Source organism: Cyprinus carpio, chromosome B1 (assembly GCF_018340385.1).
Source record: "Cyprinus carpio isolate SPL01 chromosome B1, ASM1834038v1, whole genome shotgun sequence".
NCBI lineage: Eukaryota > Metazoa > Chordata > Actinopteri > Cypriniformes > Cyprinidae > Cyprinus > Cyprinus carpio.
Window position 1 is genome coordinate 15,630,711 of NC_056597.1, and position 14,125 is coordinate 15,644,835.

The 14,125-nt window shown below is 35.7% G+C and overlaps 1 protein-coding gene and 5 non-coding genes across 6 annotated transcripts in view; all 6 read right to left on the reverse strand.

The window, feature by feature from the left end:
* The window catches only part of LOC109070888 (vacuolar protein sorting-associated protein 37A-like), a 9,976-nt gene extending 9,000 nt beyond the window's left edge, over nucleotides 1–976 (reverse strand). The window contains exon 1 of the mRNA XM_042716714.1: nucleotides 512–976. Coding sequence (XP_042572648.1) covers nucleotides 512–621 — 110 coding nt within the window. The 5' untranslated portion in view covers nucleotides 622–976. The remainder of the gene's footprint in view (nucleotides 1–511) is intronic.
* A 2,828-nt stretch (nucleotides 977–3,804) lies between these two features.
* Nucleotides 3,805–4,013, reverse strand: LOC122136101. Its single transcript, XR_006153924.1, has one exon. It is a non-coding gene; the product is annotated as a small nucleolar RNA U3 (small nucleolar RNA).
* A 548-nt stretch (nucleotides 4,014–4,561) lies between these two features.
* LOC122136102 lies at nucleotides 4,562–4,769 on the reverse strand. The gene has a single exon (XR_006153925.1). It is a non-coding gene; the product is annotated as a small nucleolar RNA U3 (small nucleolar RNA).
* A 771-nt stretch (nucleotides 4,770–5,540) lies between these two features.
* On the reverse strand, nucleotides 5,541–5,754 carry LOC122136100. Its single transcript, XR_006153923.1, has one exon. It is a non-coding gene; the product is annotated as a small nucleolar RNA U3 (small nucleolar RNA).
* A 7,062-nt stretch (nucleotides 5,755–12,816) lies between these two features.
* On the reverse strand, nucleotides 12,817–13,032 carry LOC122136099. The gene has a single exon (XR_006153922.1). It is a non-coding gene; the product is annotated as a small nucleolar RNA U3 (small nucleolar RNA).
* A 579-nt stretch (nucleotides 13,033–13,611) lies between these two features.
* Nucleotides 13,612–13,827, reverse strand: LOC122136097. Its single transcript, XR_006153921.1, has one exon. It is a non-coding gene; the product is annotated as a small nucleolar RNA U3 (small nucleolar RNA).
* Between the last annotated feature and the right edge of the window lie 298 nt (nucleotides 13,828–14,125).

Consider the following 14,125-nt stretch of genomic DNA (forward strand, 5'->3'; position numbering starts at 1 on the left):
GATTGCCAGCTTTTTATTAGAAACTGAAATATAGGTGTTTCAGTTTTTGATGAACTCATCATTGCGTAAATAAGTCAAAAATCGTGTGCTCTGAATGACTAGTAGATGTTACTTAGAATTAGGGAAGTTAAACCCACTCAGGAACAAAATGGCTCTATCTGTTAAAAAATAAATAAATAAAATACCATGTGTATGATGCCATTAATTTAAGACCTGTCCTGAAGATTAAGAATGGATCTGGAGTAAACTATGAGCTAATACTTTAATCTGAAACATGGACAGCACATCCAGAACACGCGCGCGCGCACAAACAACAATAACACAGACCACCGGGTATCATTTCACTGATCAGACCACCGAACACGTGGTCTTAATGCTGAAATCGTGATGTTGTATTCATTTTCGCTGTCCTATATCTTAGCGTTCTCTCTTGTTGCTATCCCGAATACCTGAACGCTGTCTGGGTATTCCGCTCTCTAGGTTTGGGACACAGCCATTCAGTGAGACTTACTTGGAGTGAGCGGCTTTGAGAGACTCGATCTGTCTCTGTCTTTGTTTCTGTAAACTGTTCAGAGGAGGGATCGATCCCGAGCCCTTGGACAGGGGAAAAATCCAGTTCATTCTCGACTGCCAAAACGACAACTAACGCTGGAATCTCTCGCCGGTTTCAGTTTGAAGAGGCCTGATGAAATGAAACAGAAATTCGAGAAATACGAGAAATACCCAACGCCACCATTAGCATTAGCTACGACACTATTTAGTGTTGTAGCGACTTAACAGCCGTTTAAACGAGTCAACAATAAACCTAAATGAAACGCTTAACTTATGTCTGTAAAAAAATAAATAAAAAAGCTATGTTGAGTTTTAGTTATACTATGAGAGATTAAGCTGTTGTCTGAAGTACAGAGGCTCGCAAGAAAACAACCGTGTGCGCATGACGTCAGCTGTTCAGCGCTGCTCGCGTCATCCCTCACAGCACGGAGGAGTTTAAAGGGACACGGGCCTGAAAACAGGTACGGCCGGTTGATGACAATTAATTTGTTACAATAATAAAAAAAAAAAAACCTTTACATTTCTATTGATTCTACATAGTACAGGAGAACGGCAGCAGACCGACATGCTCCAAACAGTCTGAAAACGATGCTTAAAAGTTACCATGCTTCATCGAACGCTTTCGAGAAATAACTAACGTTAACTGGATTAGAGAAATTATGACCACTATATACACGTGACTTTAGTCAATAAGCTTATCAGTTGCCATTGAAGCATTAGAGATGATCCGAGTTACCATCTTTGAGACACCTAGTGTAAGAATTGACTTTAGCTGTTTTTTATAGTTACAATTTTTAAACTATACTTTCATGGATCATTTGTGTAATATTTGGTTTGGGAATGTGTTTTAAAAGTGTTATATTTCATAAATCAACGATGGTGATTCTGGAATGGAGTGAGGCATAAGACCAATATATTTAGAGATATGATGTGACAATGCATATTTTTAAGTTATAGATCTCATGTATTTACATTAAAGCAATTAGTTTTAGTTCTTTTTTTTACTTATTTACCATATAAATAACATTTGAACCAAATTGCATAATTTTGCTCACTTTGGGCCTCTGAATAAGATACAATTTTATATATATATATATATATATATATATATATATATATATATATATATATATATATATATATATATATATATATATATATAAAATTACTATTTCAAGGTTTACGATGTCACTAATAGTACTGGTTAAACAAAACAAAAGTTCAATTGATTTTGTCAGTATAGAAAGCAAACTCTATAACTCTCAAATATTGTGTGACAGATATCTTAGTATTCCATGTAAGCGTGTTTCCGTCACAGTTGAGTACAAATATGATTCTGTGTTTTTTTCTCATAATAATAAGAAACTTTTTATTTATTATGACTTAGAATCTTTCTCATTATAATGAGAATCGACGACAATGTTTCTTAGAGGATGTTGCATATGTGCCTGGACCATATAGTTCCCAGACTCACACGAAGTCTGTGTGCTGTGCCTGGGTTGTGCCCAAGCTGAGGAGGCACTGAAAAGATCTAATTGCTGCTCCTAGGAGGACCTGCTGATTTAGATCCTCCGCACCTCCAGCAAAGACATTCTGGCTCCCCTCCCTCCCCTTCCTGCTGTCGCTGAGCCACATGCAGGGAAACCACAAGCAGATACCCTGGGACGCACTACTGATGAGCTGCTACCTACTCAGTGCTCACAATCTCATCACACTGGAGCTGTCGGTTTCTTACTCTGAGGACAGCTTCCACCCCCTTCTGAAGCACAGGACCTGTTTTCCTTTGGCTATGGGGAAGATGATGCAGTCTATTAGCGCCTCTGACTCATGTGCCTGGTTGTATCAACAAGTCTCCACTCGATCAGCAGCTGCTAAATATCTTGTTGGAGCAGGTGGCCAGTCTGGACCTGGAGTGGTTGGCTCTGGAACAGCCAACCAGGAAATAGATGGGTGTATCTCCAGGCTGGCCAACAGTTAGATGCCTTGCAAAGACCATCTCCCTTCTTCTCCAAACTTCATGAGGGGCTCACAAGTTCATGGCGCTCTCCTCACTCAGCGCGAGCACATGCCCAGGGCACCCACCTGTTCTCGGTGGTGGAGGGACAAACTGAGCAAACTGGGTTATGCCCAGTCGCCTCTCTTCAAGGAGGCCATTGCGGTTCACCTACTTGTGGTATGTCTGTCCCGTGGATGGAAGTCCACATCTCTGGCTTCTAAGCCAAGTAGGGCCACAGCTGCACTATAGGCAGCAGACCTCACCCTGCCCACAGCAAAGAAGGTGGCGATGTGTGATGCAGGTAAGTCTTCACTGCTCGATGACCAAGTGAACCCCCAAGGCCTCTTCGGTGGCGTCGTGGGGGCTTTTGCAGAGAAGTTTTCTGGGGTGCAGAAGCAGTTGAGGATGATGTCACCCCACCCTGTGTGAGGTCAAGCAAAGTAATGGAGCAGAAGTGAGTGGAATGCTAACGAACACAGCAAACGGTCAAAGCCATGCAAATGCAAGAACACAGCATGTTCTTCAAAACAGTGTGCATAATCTTTATCATAAATAGCATAATGAATAATAATGAATGAAGTATATGGCATGGGCTTCCATAGTATATAGTATTTTATTCATTTTGTAACATTCATATTATTATTATTATCATTATTATTATTATTATTATTATTATTTTATTTATTTTTTGTCTGCAGCAACACTTCAACTCAGAATGGAGTTACATGGATTTCAAACAGACAGAGGATTATAAGACAGCTCATGTAGGCCCACACATTCAAGTTTGTTAAAGAAGTCTTCACCTAGAAAGTCTACTAGATGTTTGGGTGCAAACATCTAGTAGACATCTTTTCAAGCAGTTTTGCATACATTCTAAATAATCATCTCAAAGATGTTTTTGTATTTCCAGATTATATTCCAGATGAACATGCACTTCAAACAGACGCCTCGGTAAAATGTGTTATATTAACATATAAACCCATACATTTTATGAATGGACGTTACAACTGAACTTATGGTAAAACTGTAGTAGCTATTTTTGGACAGACTGATTACCATTTGTATACCCATAGCTTTACATCACATACTATTGTTAGTATAGCAAAACCATTCTTAATTTGTGGTTACCAGGGTTTAACTGTATAACCATGTTTAATTGATCAATCAATTAATTTATTTCTAGTGAAACCATGGTAAATTTATGTAAGGGAAATTCATGCAACTAATACAATATTTCTTATACAATATTTTATAAAGTCACTCTGATCATACCCCTTTCCTCCTTACTACAGAGATGGAATAAGACACGTTCATCAGTGATGTACAGCATATGAAATGAATCATTACTCTTCATCTGAGTCACGCGCAGAAAAGAGCATCAAAGCTCTTCATCGTGGTTTGGGAAACACTGAGAAAAGTTACATCTGAAACAATACCATTTTTAGGGTCTCAAAAAATAAATAATAATAAAAAAAATTATAAATTAATTACAGATTGAATAATGCCAGGTGTAAGAAATGAATAAAAACACACTCTAACTCTAGCACTTTCTATTCTAATTCTACTTTATCTATATACCTTCTATTTTATATATATATATATATATATATATATATATATATATATATATATATATATATATATAAACAGTAGCTTTCTATTTTTTTTATAAAGGCATCTGCTAATTGACTAAATATTATATTATTAACAACTAACAAAAACACACATACTCCTTTTCTCCATACTGTAAAAACACAACAAGGAACATAGTTAAGAACTATAAAAATGATTCCTGAATATATAATTTTAAACTATTCATTAATACCAGCTCTAGGTGTCCAAGTTTCCACAATAACACAATTTAAAACAAACAAAAAAACTAAATCTGAAAACATCAACATTATAAACAACTTAAAAAAACCTCCATAATTTAAAGAAAGCAAACTTCATAAAACATTACAACTATAAAAATATCATCTAATACTTCAAGAGTCTGTCCTTAAATTCTTTAAAACCACTCTTATCATACTCTTTTCCTCTTCGCTGCAATAAGAAACCTTCATCAATGATGTAAAGCATAGGAAATGAATCATTACTCTACAAATAATTCACGCTAAGAAAACAGTATCGAAATTCATCATTGTGGTTTAGAAAACACAACATTTCTGAAACACATTTCCTAGTTAAGCGCTATAAAAATAATCCCAGAAAGTATAGTCTTGACTTTAACTGACTAAAATCAGCTCTCGTCAGTTCTGTCACTCTGAGTCTCAAAGATGGTGAATCAACCTAACAACTACGATGAGAAAAGTTACATCTGAAATAATAGCATTTTTAGGGTCTCAAAAAATAAATAAAAAATAAAAATAAAAAATTAATTACAGATTAATTTTTATATAATGCCAGGTGTAAGAAAGAACTAAAAACACACTCTAACTCTAGCACTTTCTATTCTATCTTAATTCTACTTTATCTATATACCTTCTATTTTTTTCTATTTTACTTGTTTTTCATTGTGTATACACACACAGACACAGACACACATATATATGTGTGTAACCAACTTGTCATTTGCACTTGCACTTGTATTGTCCTCATTTGTAAGTTGCTTTAGATAAAGGCATCTGCTAATTGACTAAAAGTAACTTAATGTTAATGTAAGTTCTTTTTTGAAAGAAAAATATGAATAAAAAACAAAAACTTACAATTCATTAATTCTATTATTAACAACTAACAAAAACACTGTTACCTTATTTTATTTCTCCATACTGTTAAAACACAACAAAGAACATAGTAAAAAATTATAAAAATGATTCTTCAATATATAATTTTAAACTATTCATTAATATCAACTGGTATCAGAGTTCCAAAACAATAACACAAATGTGAAAATCAAAATCAAAAAAAATAAATAAAATAAAATAAATCAGAAAACAACAAAGTTATTAACAGCCAAAAAAAAAAAAAAAAATTAAACTCTAAAAAATTTAAAACCACTCATATCATACTTTCTTCTTCTTCATTGCAAAAATGCAATAAGGAATGTTCATCAATGATGTAAAGCTTATGAAATGAATCATTACTTCACACCCAATTCACGCTCAGAAAAGAGTATCAAATCTCATCATTGTGGTTTGGGAGACAACATTTCTGAAACACATTTCTTAGTTAATAACTATAGAAATGATCCCTGAAAGTATAGTCTTGACTTTTACTGACTAAAATCAGCTCTTGTCAGTTCTGTCACTCTGGGTCTCAAAGATGGTGAATCAACCTAACAACTACGATGAGAAAAGTTACATCTGAAACAATAGCATTTTAGTGTCTCAAAATAAATAAATAAAAATGAATTGCAGACTGAATAATGCCAGGTGTAAGAAACTACTAAAAAGACGCTAAGAACTATAAAAATGATTCCTGAATGTATCATTTTAAACTTTAATCATTAAAACCAGCTCTGGGTCTCTGAGCTTCACAGACTATAACACAATCTAACAGCGATAAAAAAGCTTTATCTGAGACAACAGCATTTTTAATAACTTAAAAAATAAATTTTCTGATTTAACAAAGCAAACTGCATAAAACCTTTGTTACAATCTTGTCTAGGGTAAGGCCGCAACATAAACTGAAATCAACAATCAAAGATCCTTTATACATACAGTAAAAGCACAACTTCAGGGGTGAGCAAAGGCCAAAACAACAAACAAACACCAAGCCAGCTCCTAACAGAAAAGACTAAATTCCCTAACAATAGAAAAACTAAATAAAAATACAATATGCTACCCTAACTCCCCATCTAATGAAAAACAGGAGAAAACAATATTTGCAAAAGAAAATGGCACTCACCCTCTACAGATTCCATGTGTGGAAAAGAGGATTTACAATACTTTACAAAATATACAAAATGGAAAATGAGATTGACAACACCTTATCAACTCAAAACCAATCCACACTGCATACAATAGGCAAATCAACACCCTGTAGCAAACACACAACAGCACATGTACAATGGAAAAACAGGAAATCACAAAGGCTGAACAAAATGATTGAACAAAAAAAATAATAAAATAAGTAATGTAGGAAATATGCTTCAAAGACTGCTGACGTGCACGAATACCAGCCATGTATTGGACCTGGAAATCACGTCTTTCTCTCTCTCTCTCTCTCTCTCTCTATATATATATATATATTATGTAAAGTATAATATTAAACACTATATAATATAATATAATATAATATAATATAATATAATATAATATAATATAATATAATATAATATAATTGTTATTATATCCGGGTTGTCTGGAATGCAGAATTATTAGCTTAACATTTCAATAAACGAGCGTGTACTACAATTACGAGCCATTCTATAAGGTGACATTTCAGCACTTGACAAACGGATAGCGACTCATAAGTAGCACTTAAAGCACGACTACATGCGACTGTGTTAAGTGCATTTTTGGGAAACACACGTGAAACAATAGCGAACGATCGTAAAATTACTCGTAGAAAACGGTCTTAAGGTCTAAGATCAATCGTTATCGAGAGACGCAGCCCAGATTAATGAATGGCTTGACACAAACCGTACCGAGGCAGAGCCTAGACAGAGCTTTCTTTTGTGTAGGCATAAATTCCACAACCTACCAGTGACACATTTAGTTTATCTCATAAATATTAATTTACTTCGCACCGGCACTCACACAACTACCTACCAGCCTACATCTTTGGCACACCTTTGTGCACTGCAGCGGGGGGGAGAATGTATTAGACAAGCGGAGACCACTTTAAATTTATTTGAACAGGTAGTTTTAGACAATAAGCTGAGTTTATTTAATTAATATTGGGTATTGGCCAGCTAACTGATACCATAGAAAATTGTTATTTTCTCTACCAACTAAACCCACATCACAGAACCGTTGTGTGACTGACTCACAGTAGATGCATAGAGTGGTGTTCACAGTCTTTGAAAGACCCATTATTATAGACAACAATTCACTGACCAATTATTATAGACAGCCACTTGATTTTATTCCTGAATTAATGAATAACGCATTTTGAACGAATAGACTGAATAAAAGGCTCCTTTATTAACACAATGAAATACCGCCACCTAGTGGTGATATTACTTTCATAATTCAAGTTTCATTTTCATTTCATTTTCATTTCATTTCAACTATCTGTATTAAAAATGTTGTATAAAACATTAAAGGAGCCATGTGTAATGTTTGGCAAAAAAATCAAGTCATACTCCACATTCCATACCAGATGGGGGCAGTATGCCTCAATAAAGTGAATTGGTCTACTCTAGAGTAACAAACGAGAAACGGCATAGTCTCTATGCTCCGCCCCTACCCCCTTCACACAACACAACCCTAGAGCCATAGCCGAAGCCTAAAGGACGGTTTTGCCTCCAGATGAACGTTGGGTGATATCAAGTGATTTTGAAACATGACATCTTCAAGCTACTCCCCTTCACCTTTACCAGTGAATATGTTCATATTCGTTTTCTTCATATTACATTTTGAGTTGTATATACACATTATTTGAATTAAATTAATTTGACAGACAGCATTCTGTCAACATCATTGGTCAACATCAGACAGCTGATGTTGACCAAGCTAGCGCCAACCAACGTAACCAGAGCTGCCAACTCTCAAGCATTCACCGTGAGACACACGCAATTGACTCTTTTCACACGCTTTCAAAAAACTTGACCGCTCTGAATATAGTGAGTGAGTGCGCGCGCGGCCGGGGCGCTCTCCCTCTCTCTCTCTCTCTCTCTCGGGTTCATTATCATCGAAGACATTTCAAGCTTCTTAGGTAATGTTACATTTTAGCATCAGCTTGGTAGAGACGGGCTTTGGTAGAAAAACAGGTGAAAACCGGATCGGATCTGTTGGTAAGTTATAGCTAGCTAATTATCAAACGCAGCTACGGTTAGCCATCGCTAAAATTAGCACGTTTATCGAACAGCCTTCGATACATTTCTATGTTATAACTTCCCCGAAAAAAAAAATACGCAAACATATAAAACAAACTTCTAGCGAAATACTAACAGCATCTTACTTACCAATCCAAAAGAAATGTTGCAAGTTCGGAGTCGAACCTCATTTCTTTCAAGTCCATCAGTTGTCTCCAGCGATGGAAAGCAGTGCCGATGTTTACTCTGTTTCGGCTCCTTTTCTTATCGGATTTGATTTGTGATTCCGAGCGCGGTTATTTCCCTGTAGCGCGTGGTGGTGGTAGGTGTCTCTTGCCAAGGGCTTCAGCCATCCTTCCGCTCTCTTCCCTGAACTGAAATGAAGTAGTGGGCTGTACCTTCCACACGACTGACATCAGGTTCCAGTACGCCCACAAGCCGTGCGAGTTATTCGTGTTATTGCAGGTTGGCTGGTGGTTATGTTGCCCGCATACCGCCTCCCATGGCCGAGACTGGTATTACGACACCTGTCGGGCCGTGGCTAGTAATGCTAATGCTAATTAAGGTTGATATCTCTGCAGCACTATAACTTGACATTTTTTTAATGACATCATCACCCTTATTTCTTCTCATTCTTTTGATGCGTGTAGGTCATTTTTTGGATATTTTTACACATGGCACCTTTAATCTTATTTCATTAAACATTTGTAATTGCTATCTAAATGCACTTACAGCGCCTGATCAGCATTAAACTGTAAATACATCTATAAAAGCATCTTCAGACGCAGGTTCTCTCTGAATACTGATTTAATTGGTAACAGCCTATTGTCATATTATTCTAATGTTTTTGATGTAAGAATTTAACATTAAAGATGACATACATAAGGTAAAATGTAAAAACAACAACAACAACAATAACAACTGAAAATCAGGTGCCCCTTATGGGAAAGTTCATTCTGACACTGATCTATGGTTTATTGTTCAAAGTGTTATTTCAGGGTTTGGATATGTTCTTATAACTCAAAGGAGTTTACCTTCAAATCATGATGTCGAATTCACATTTCACAAAATTCAATCACTGAAACAAGCACTCTGACGAACCATTAGTCCCATGCCAGTGGAATAACAACATATGATTTCCGAAATTTGCATAAAGTGCTCTATGAATAAAACTCAAATTAGAAAAATAATAAATAATAGATGTGCTAATTTCTTTTCATATCTGTCATTTTATTTAAGTTCCTCCATAGTCCAAAACGCAGCATATTGTCTAAAACAAAAGTTATGACTACATGGTCACATAAATTGATAGCGGTCTGCGCTTCGCTACAATAGGCTACATTCTCCCCACGCTGCAGTGCGTCACACAGCTTTGCCAGACAGATTTTGATAGGTGGATACTATAATAAAACAGGCGTGTGCCAAAGGACCAAAAGGCTCTGCCTCTGTATGGTTTGTGTCAAGCTATTCTTTAATCTGGCTGTTTGATGAAGAGAAAGATATAAAATGTAGCAGAAATAAACACGTTAAGAATCCGTAGAAGCGTAGGACTCTTATTATGTTTTTAGGACTATTATTATGTTGTAATATTTGGTTGACCAATCAGCGGAGAGGGGCGTTTCATTCCCGCCCACATGTAGAGATCGAATATTCAAGTTATTTGTTTTCTGTACCTGAACGTAAAAACGAAAAAATGAAGCCGAAGTCTTGATTTTTGTTTTGTTTGAACAAATGAAAAACAAAAAATGTGCAGTTTTTTCATTTTTCAGATTTCAATATTAAATCAAAAAATGAATTATACGAAGGTACACGGACCAGAGCTCCCTCCTCAGACACAGCAAATCCTTTTATTGCTGCTCCTTGGTCCCATTAGCACCAATCCGATCAAGTAGATCGGGAGATCACTTTTGTAGGATCCAATCCTGTGAAAGAAAAGATGTTATGAGAGAGCGAGAGAGAGAGAGAGAGAGAGAGAGAGAGAGAGAGAGAGAGAAATAGAGAGAGATTACATACATTACATACTCTCATTGAAAAACATGTTAACCAAGATAAAGGTAAAATATATGCATGCTTTATTGACTTTAAAAAAGTTTTTGACTCATTTTGGCACCAAGGACTATTTTACAAACTTATTGAAAGTGGTATAGGAGGTAAAACCTATGACCTTATCAAATCAATGTACACTGAAAGTAAATGTGGCGTAAAAATCTTCACCAAACGTACGAGGTATCTTTTCCAAGAGTATGGAGTGAGACAGGGCTGCTGCTTAAGCCCAACATTATTTAACATTTACTTTAATGAACTGACGAGCAGTCTGGAGCAATCTGCAGCCCCTGGCCTCACCCTACACAACTCCCAGATCAAATGCCTACTGTATGCAGACGATCTGGTTCTGCTGTCTCCCACTCAACATGGTTTACAGCAGAACCTGGACCTGCTAGAACAATACTGCCAGACCTGGGCCCTGACAGTCAACCTGAAGAAAACCAAAATCATGATCTTTCAGAAAAGATCCAGATCCCAGGGAACACAACACACATTTACATTAGGCACTAACCAGATAACACACACATCACACTACAACTACCTGGGTTTGAAAATCACATCCACAGGAAACTTTAATCATGCTGTGAATGAACTGAAAGATAAAGCATGCAGAGCCTTCTACGCCATAAAACGGCAATGTCCTATAGAAATCCCTATTAGAATTTGGATGAAAATATTAGGATCAGTAATTGAGCCCATTGCCCTCTATGGCAGTGAGGTGTGGTGTCCACTGACAAATCCAAATCAAGATTTCAACAAATGGGAAAAACATCCAATTGAGACCCTGCATGCATAACTCTGTAAAAATATATTACACGTGCACCAGCACACAACAAATAATGCATATAGGGCAGAATTAGGCAAATATCCTCTAATCATAAAGATACAAAAAAGTGCAATTAAATTCTAGAAACATCTGAAACTCAGTGATCCCCAATCATATCATTATAAAGCCCTGCAATACCAAGAGATGAGCAAAGAAAGCAAGCCCCTCCCTCAGCTGACCCAGAGCTTCAGTCCTGATGCTTCACTAACATCTACTGATGCTCTGAATCACAACATTAGAATCAATCAGATTACTGCACAAATCAAACAGAATTACATCACTCACTGACAAACCCAAACACAACAGCAGAGTAAAATGCAATGCTATTTGGCCCTAAAGAGAGAGTACAGTATGGCAGAGTATCTGTACACAGTGTCAGATGAGAAACTGAGAAGCACGCTGACCAGATACAGACTCAGCGGACACAAGCTGATGATAGACGGGCAGACAAAGAAAAACATGGCTGCCACCGGAGCAGAGATTGTGTTCACACTGTGATCCGAATCAGATGGAAACAGAACTGCACTTCCTAACAGAATGCTCCAAATACACAGACATATGGACAGTGTTCTATGATAAAATACAGCAGATCCACCAGACATTTAAAACTCTATCGAACCAGGAGAAACTGCTGTATCTGTTAGGAGAACACAAGAACTGCTGTGTGTTTGCTGCTCAATATGTGTCTGTCTGTCACCATAGAAGAGAAAACACACAACCTGTTCTGATCTGATGTTTCCAGCTAATGTAGATTATGTTATGCCATATTACTGTATTATATTACTTAGATGTATATTTTGCCTCTGCAAATCTAATAATTTATCTTATTTTATTTTATTTCTAACTTATACACTTACATACACGAATTAATTTTGCACTACATGCTTAATACTTTTTATATATTTTTATTATTACATTACTATTATTCTTTTTCTTTCTGTTAATACATAGGTGCACTATTTGTAAGTAGTCCAGCTACAACTGCTTTAGCAATACAAATGTACAGTTTTTGTCACGCAAATAAAGCTCACCTAAATTGAAATTGAGAGAGAGAGAGAGAGAGAGAGAGAGAACGGACCAACAAAGCAAGACACACACTATATGTCTTAATACGTAACACCTTATGTAATAACATTTATGAAGAACAGGTCAAAAGTTTAATTTTTAAAAAACACTCAAATTATATCCTTTCCACTACAAAAACGCATTAAGCAACGTTCATCAATAACGTAAAGCTTATTAAATAATAAATTATTATTTTACACCTAATTCACGATCAGAAAACTTCATTCACTATTAGTCTCGTAGACGCTAACACAATTTAACAAAAAAAATTATTTTTAATTTAAAACATACTCCATTCTGAGTTCTTAATGAAATACCTATTGATTTAATAACAAGAAACTTCATAAGATTTTATTGCCTAACCAATTTTATTTCTATTCTCACAATTCTGTTATTAACTTTTATTATAAAACTACTCTGATCATACCCTTTTCCTCCAAACTGCAAAAACGCAGTAAGGAACGTTCATCAATGATATAAAGTTTATGAAATAAATCATTACTCTACACCCGATTCACGCTCAGAAAAGAGTATCAGAACTCATCATCGTGGTTTGGGACACGCAACACTTTCGAAACACATTTCCTAGTTAAGTACTATAGAAATGATCCCTGAAAGTATAGTCTTAATCTTCACTGTTTAAAACCAGCTCTCGTCACTTCTGTCACTCTGAGTGTCAAAGACGGTGACACAACCTAACAACTGCAATGAGAAAAGTTACATCTGAAACAATAGCATTTTAGTGTCTCATTAAAATAATTAAAACAATAATAATAGTAATACAAATGAAAAATAATTGCAAATTGAATAATTCCAAGTGTAAAGTTATCTCTATAAAACGAGAACCATGAAAAACAAAAAACACTAATAAAACTTACAGTTCATTAAGTCTACCATTAACAACTAACAAAAACACTAATCATATTATTTTCCTCCATACTTACAAAAACACAATAACGAACATATTTCAATGCTACAGCAATGATTACTGAATACACAATACTAAACTTAATTCGTATTATCAGTTCTAGAATTCAGAGAACCAAAAACAACATACTTTCACAGCGATTAAAATTCGTTAATTCGAATTTAGCTCAGTTTACACAAAATGGAACACACCTACATACCTATACGTTTCTTAAAATTTTTCAATTTCTATAACCACATCATATGTATTTCAATTTTATTTTCAACTTCAAATATAAAACCACTCTGATCATACCCTTTTCCTCCAAACTGCAAAAGCGCAGTAAGGAACGTTCATCAATGATGCAGAACTTATGAAATAAATCATTACTCTACACCCGATTCACGCTCAGAAAAGAATACCAAAACTCATCATCGTGGTTTGGGAGACGCAACACTTTCGAAACACATTTCCTAGTTAAGAACTATAGAAATGATCCCTGAAAGTATAGTCTTAATCTTCACTTAGCAAAACCAGCGCGTGTCTATTCTGACACTCTGAGTCTCATCGACGGTGTTCAGAGATCAACGTCACCACAACCACACGTCACAAAATAGCGTTTAGGAAAGAAACATCTAAAAACAATGGCATTTTCATAATCACCAACACTTTACAGATTTATAACTATTATAAATATTGACTCAAGTCGGTTCACGTCTGGTGAACACGATTTCTCGGTTAAAATTAGATATATTTCCACATTCACTAGTGCTCACCATTATCATCGATGATAAAAACAACCATCACATTCAA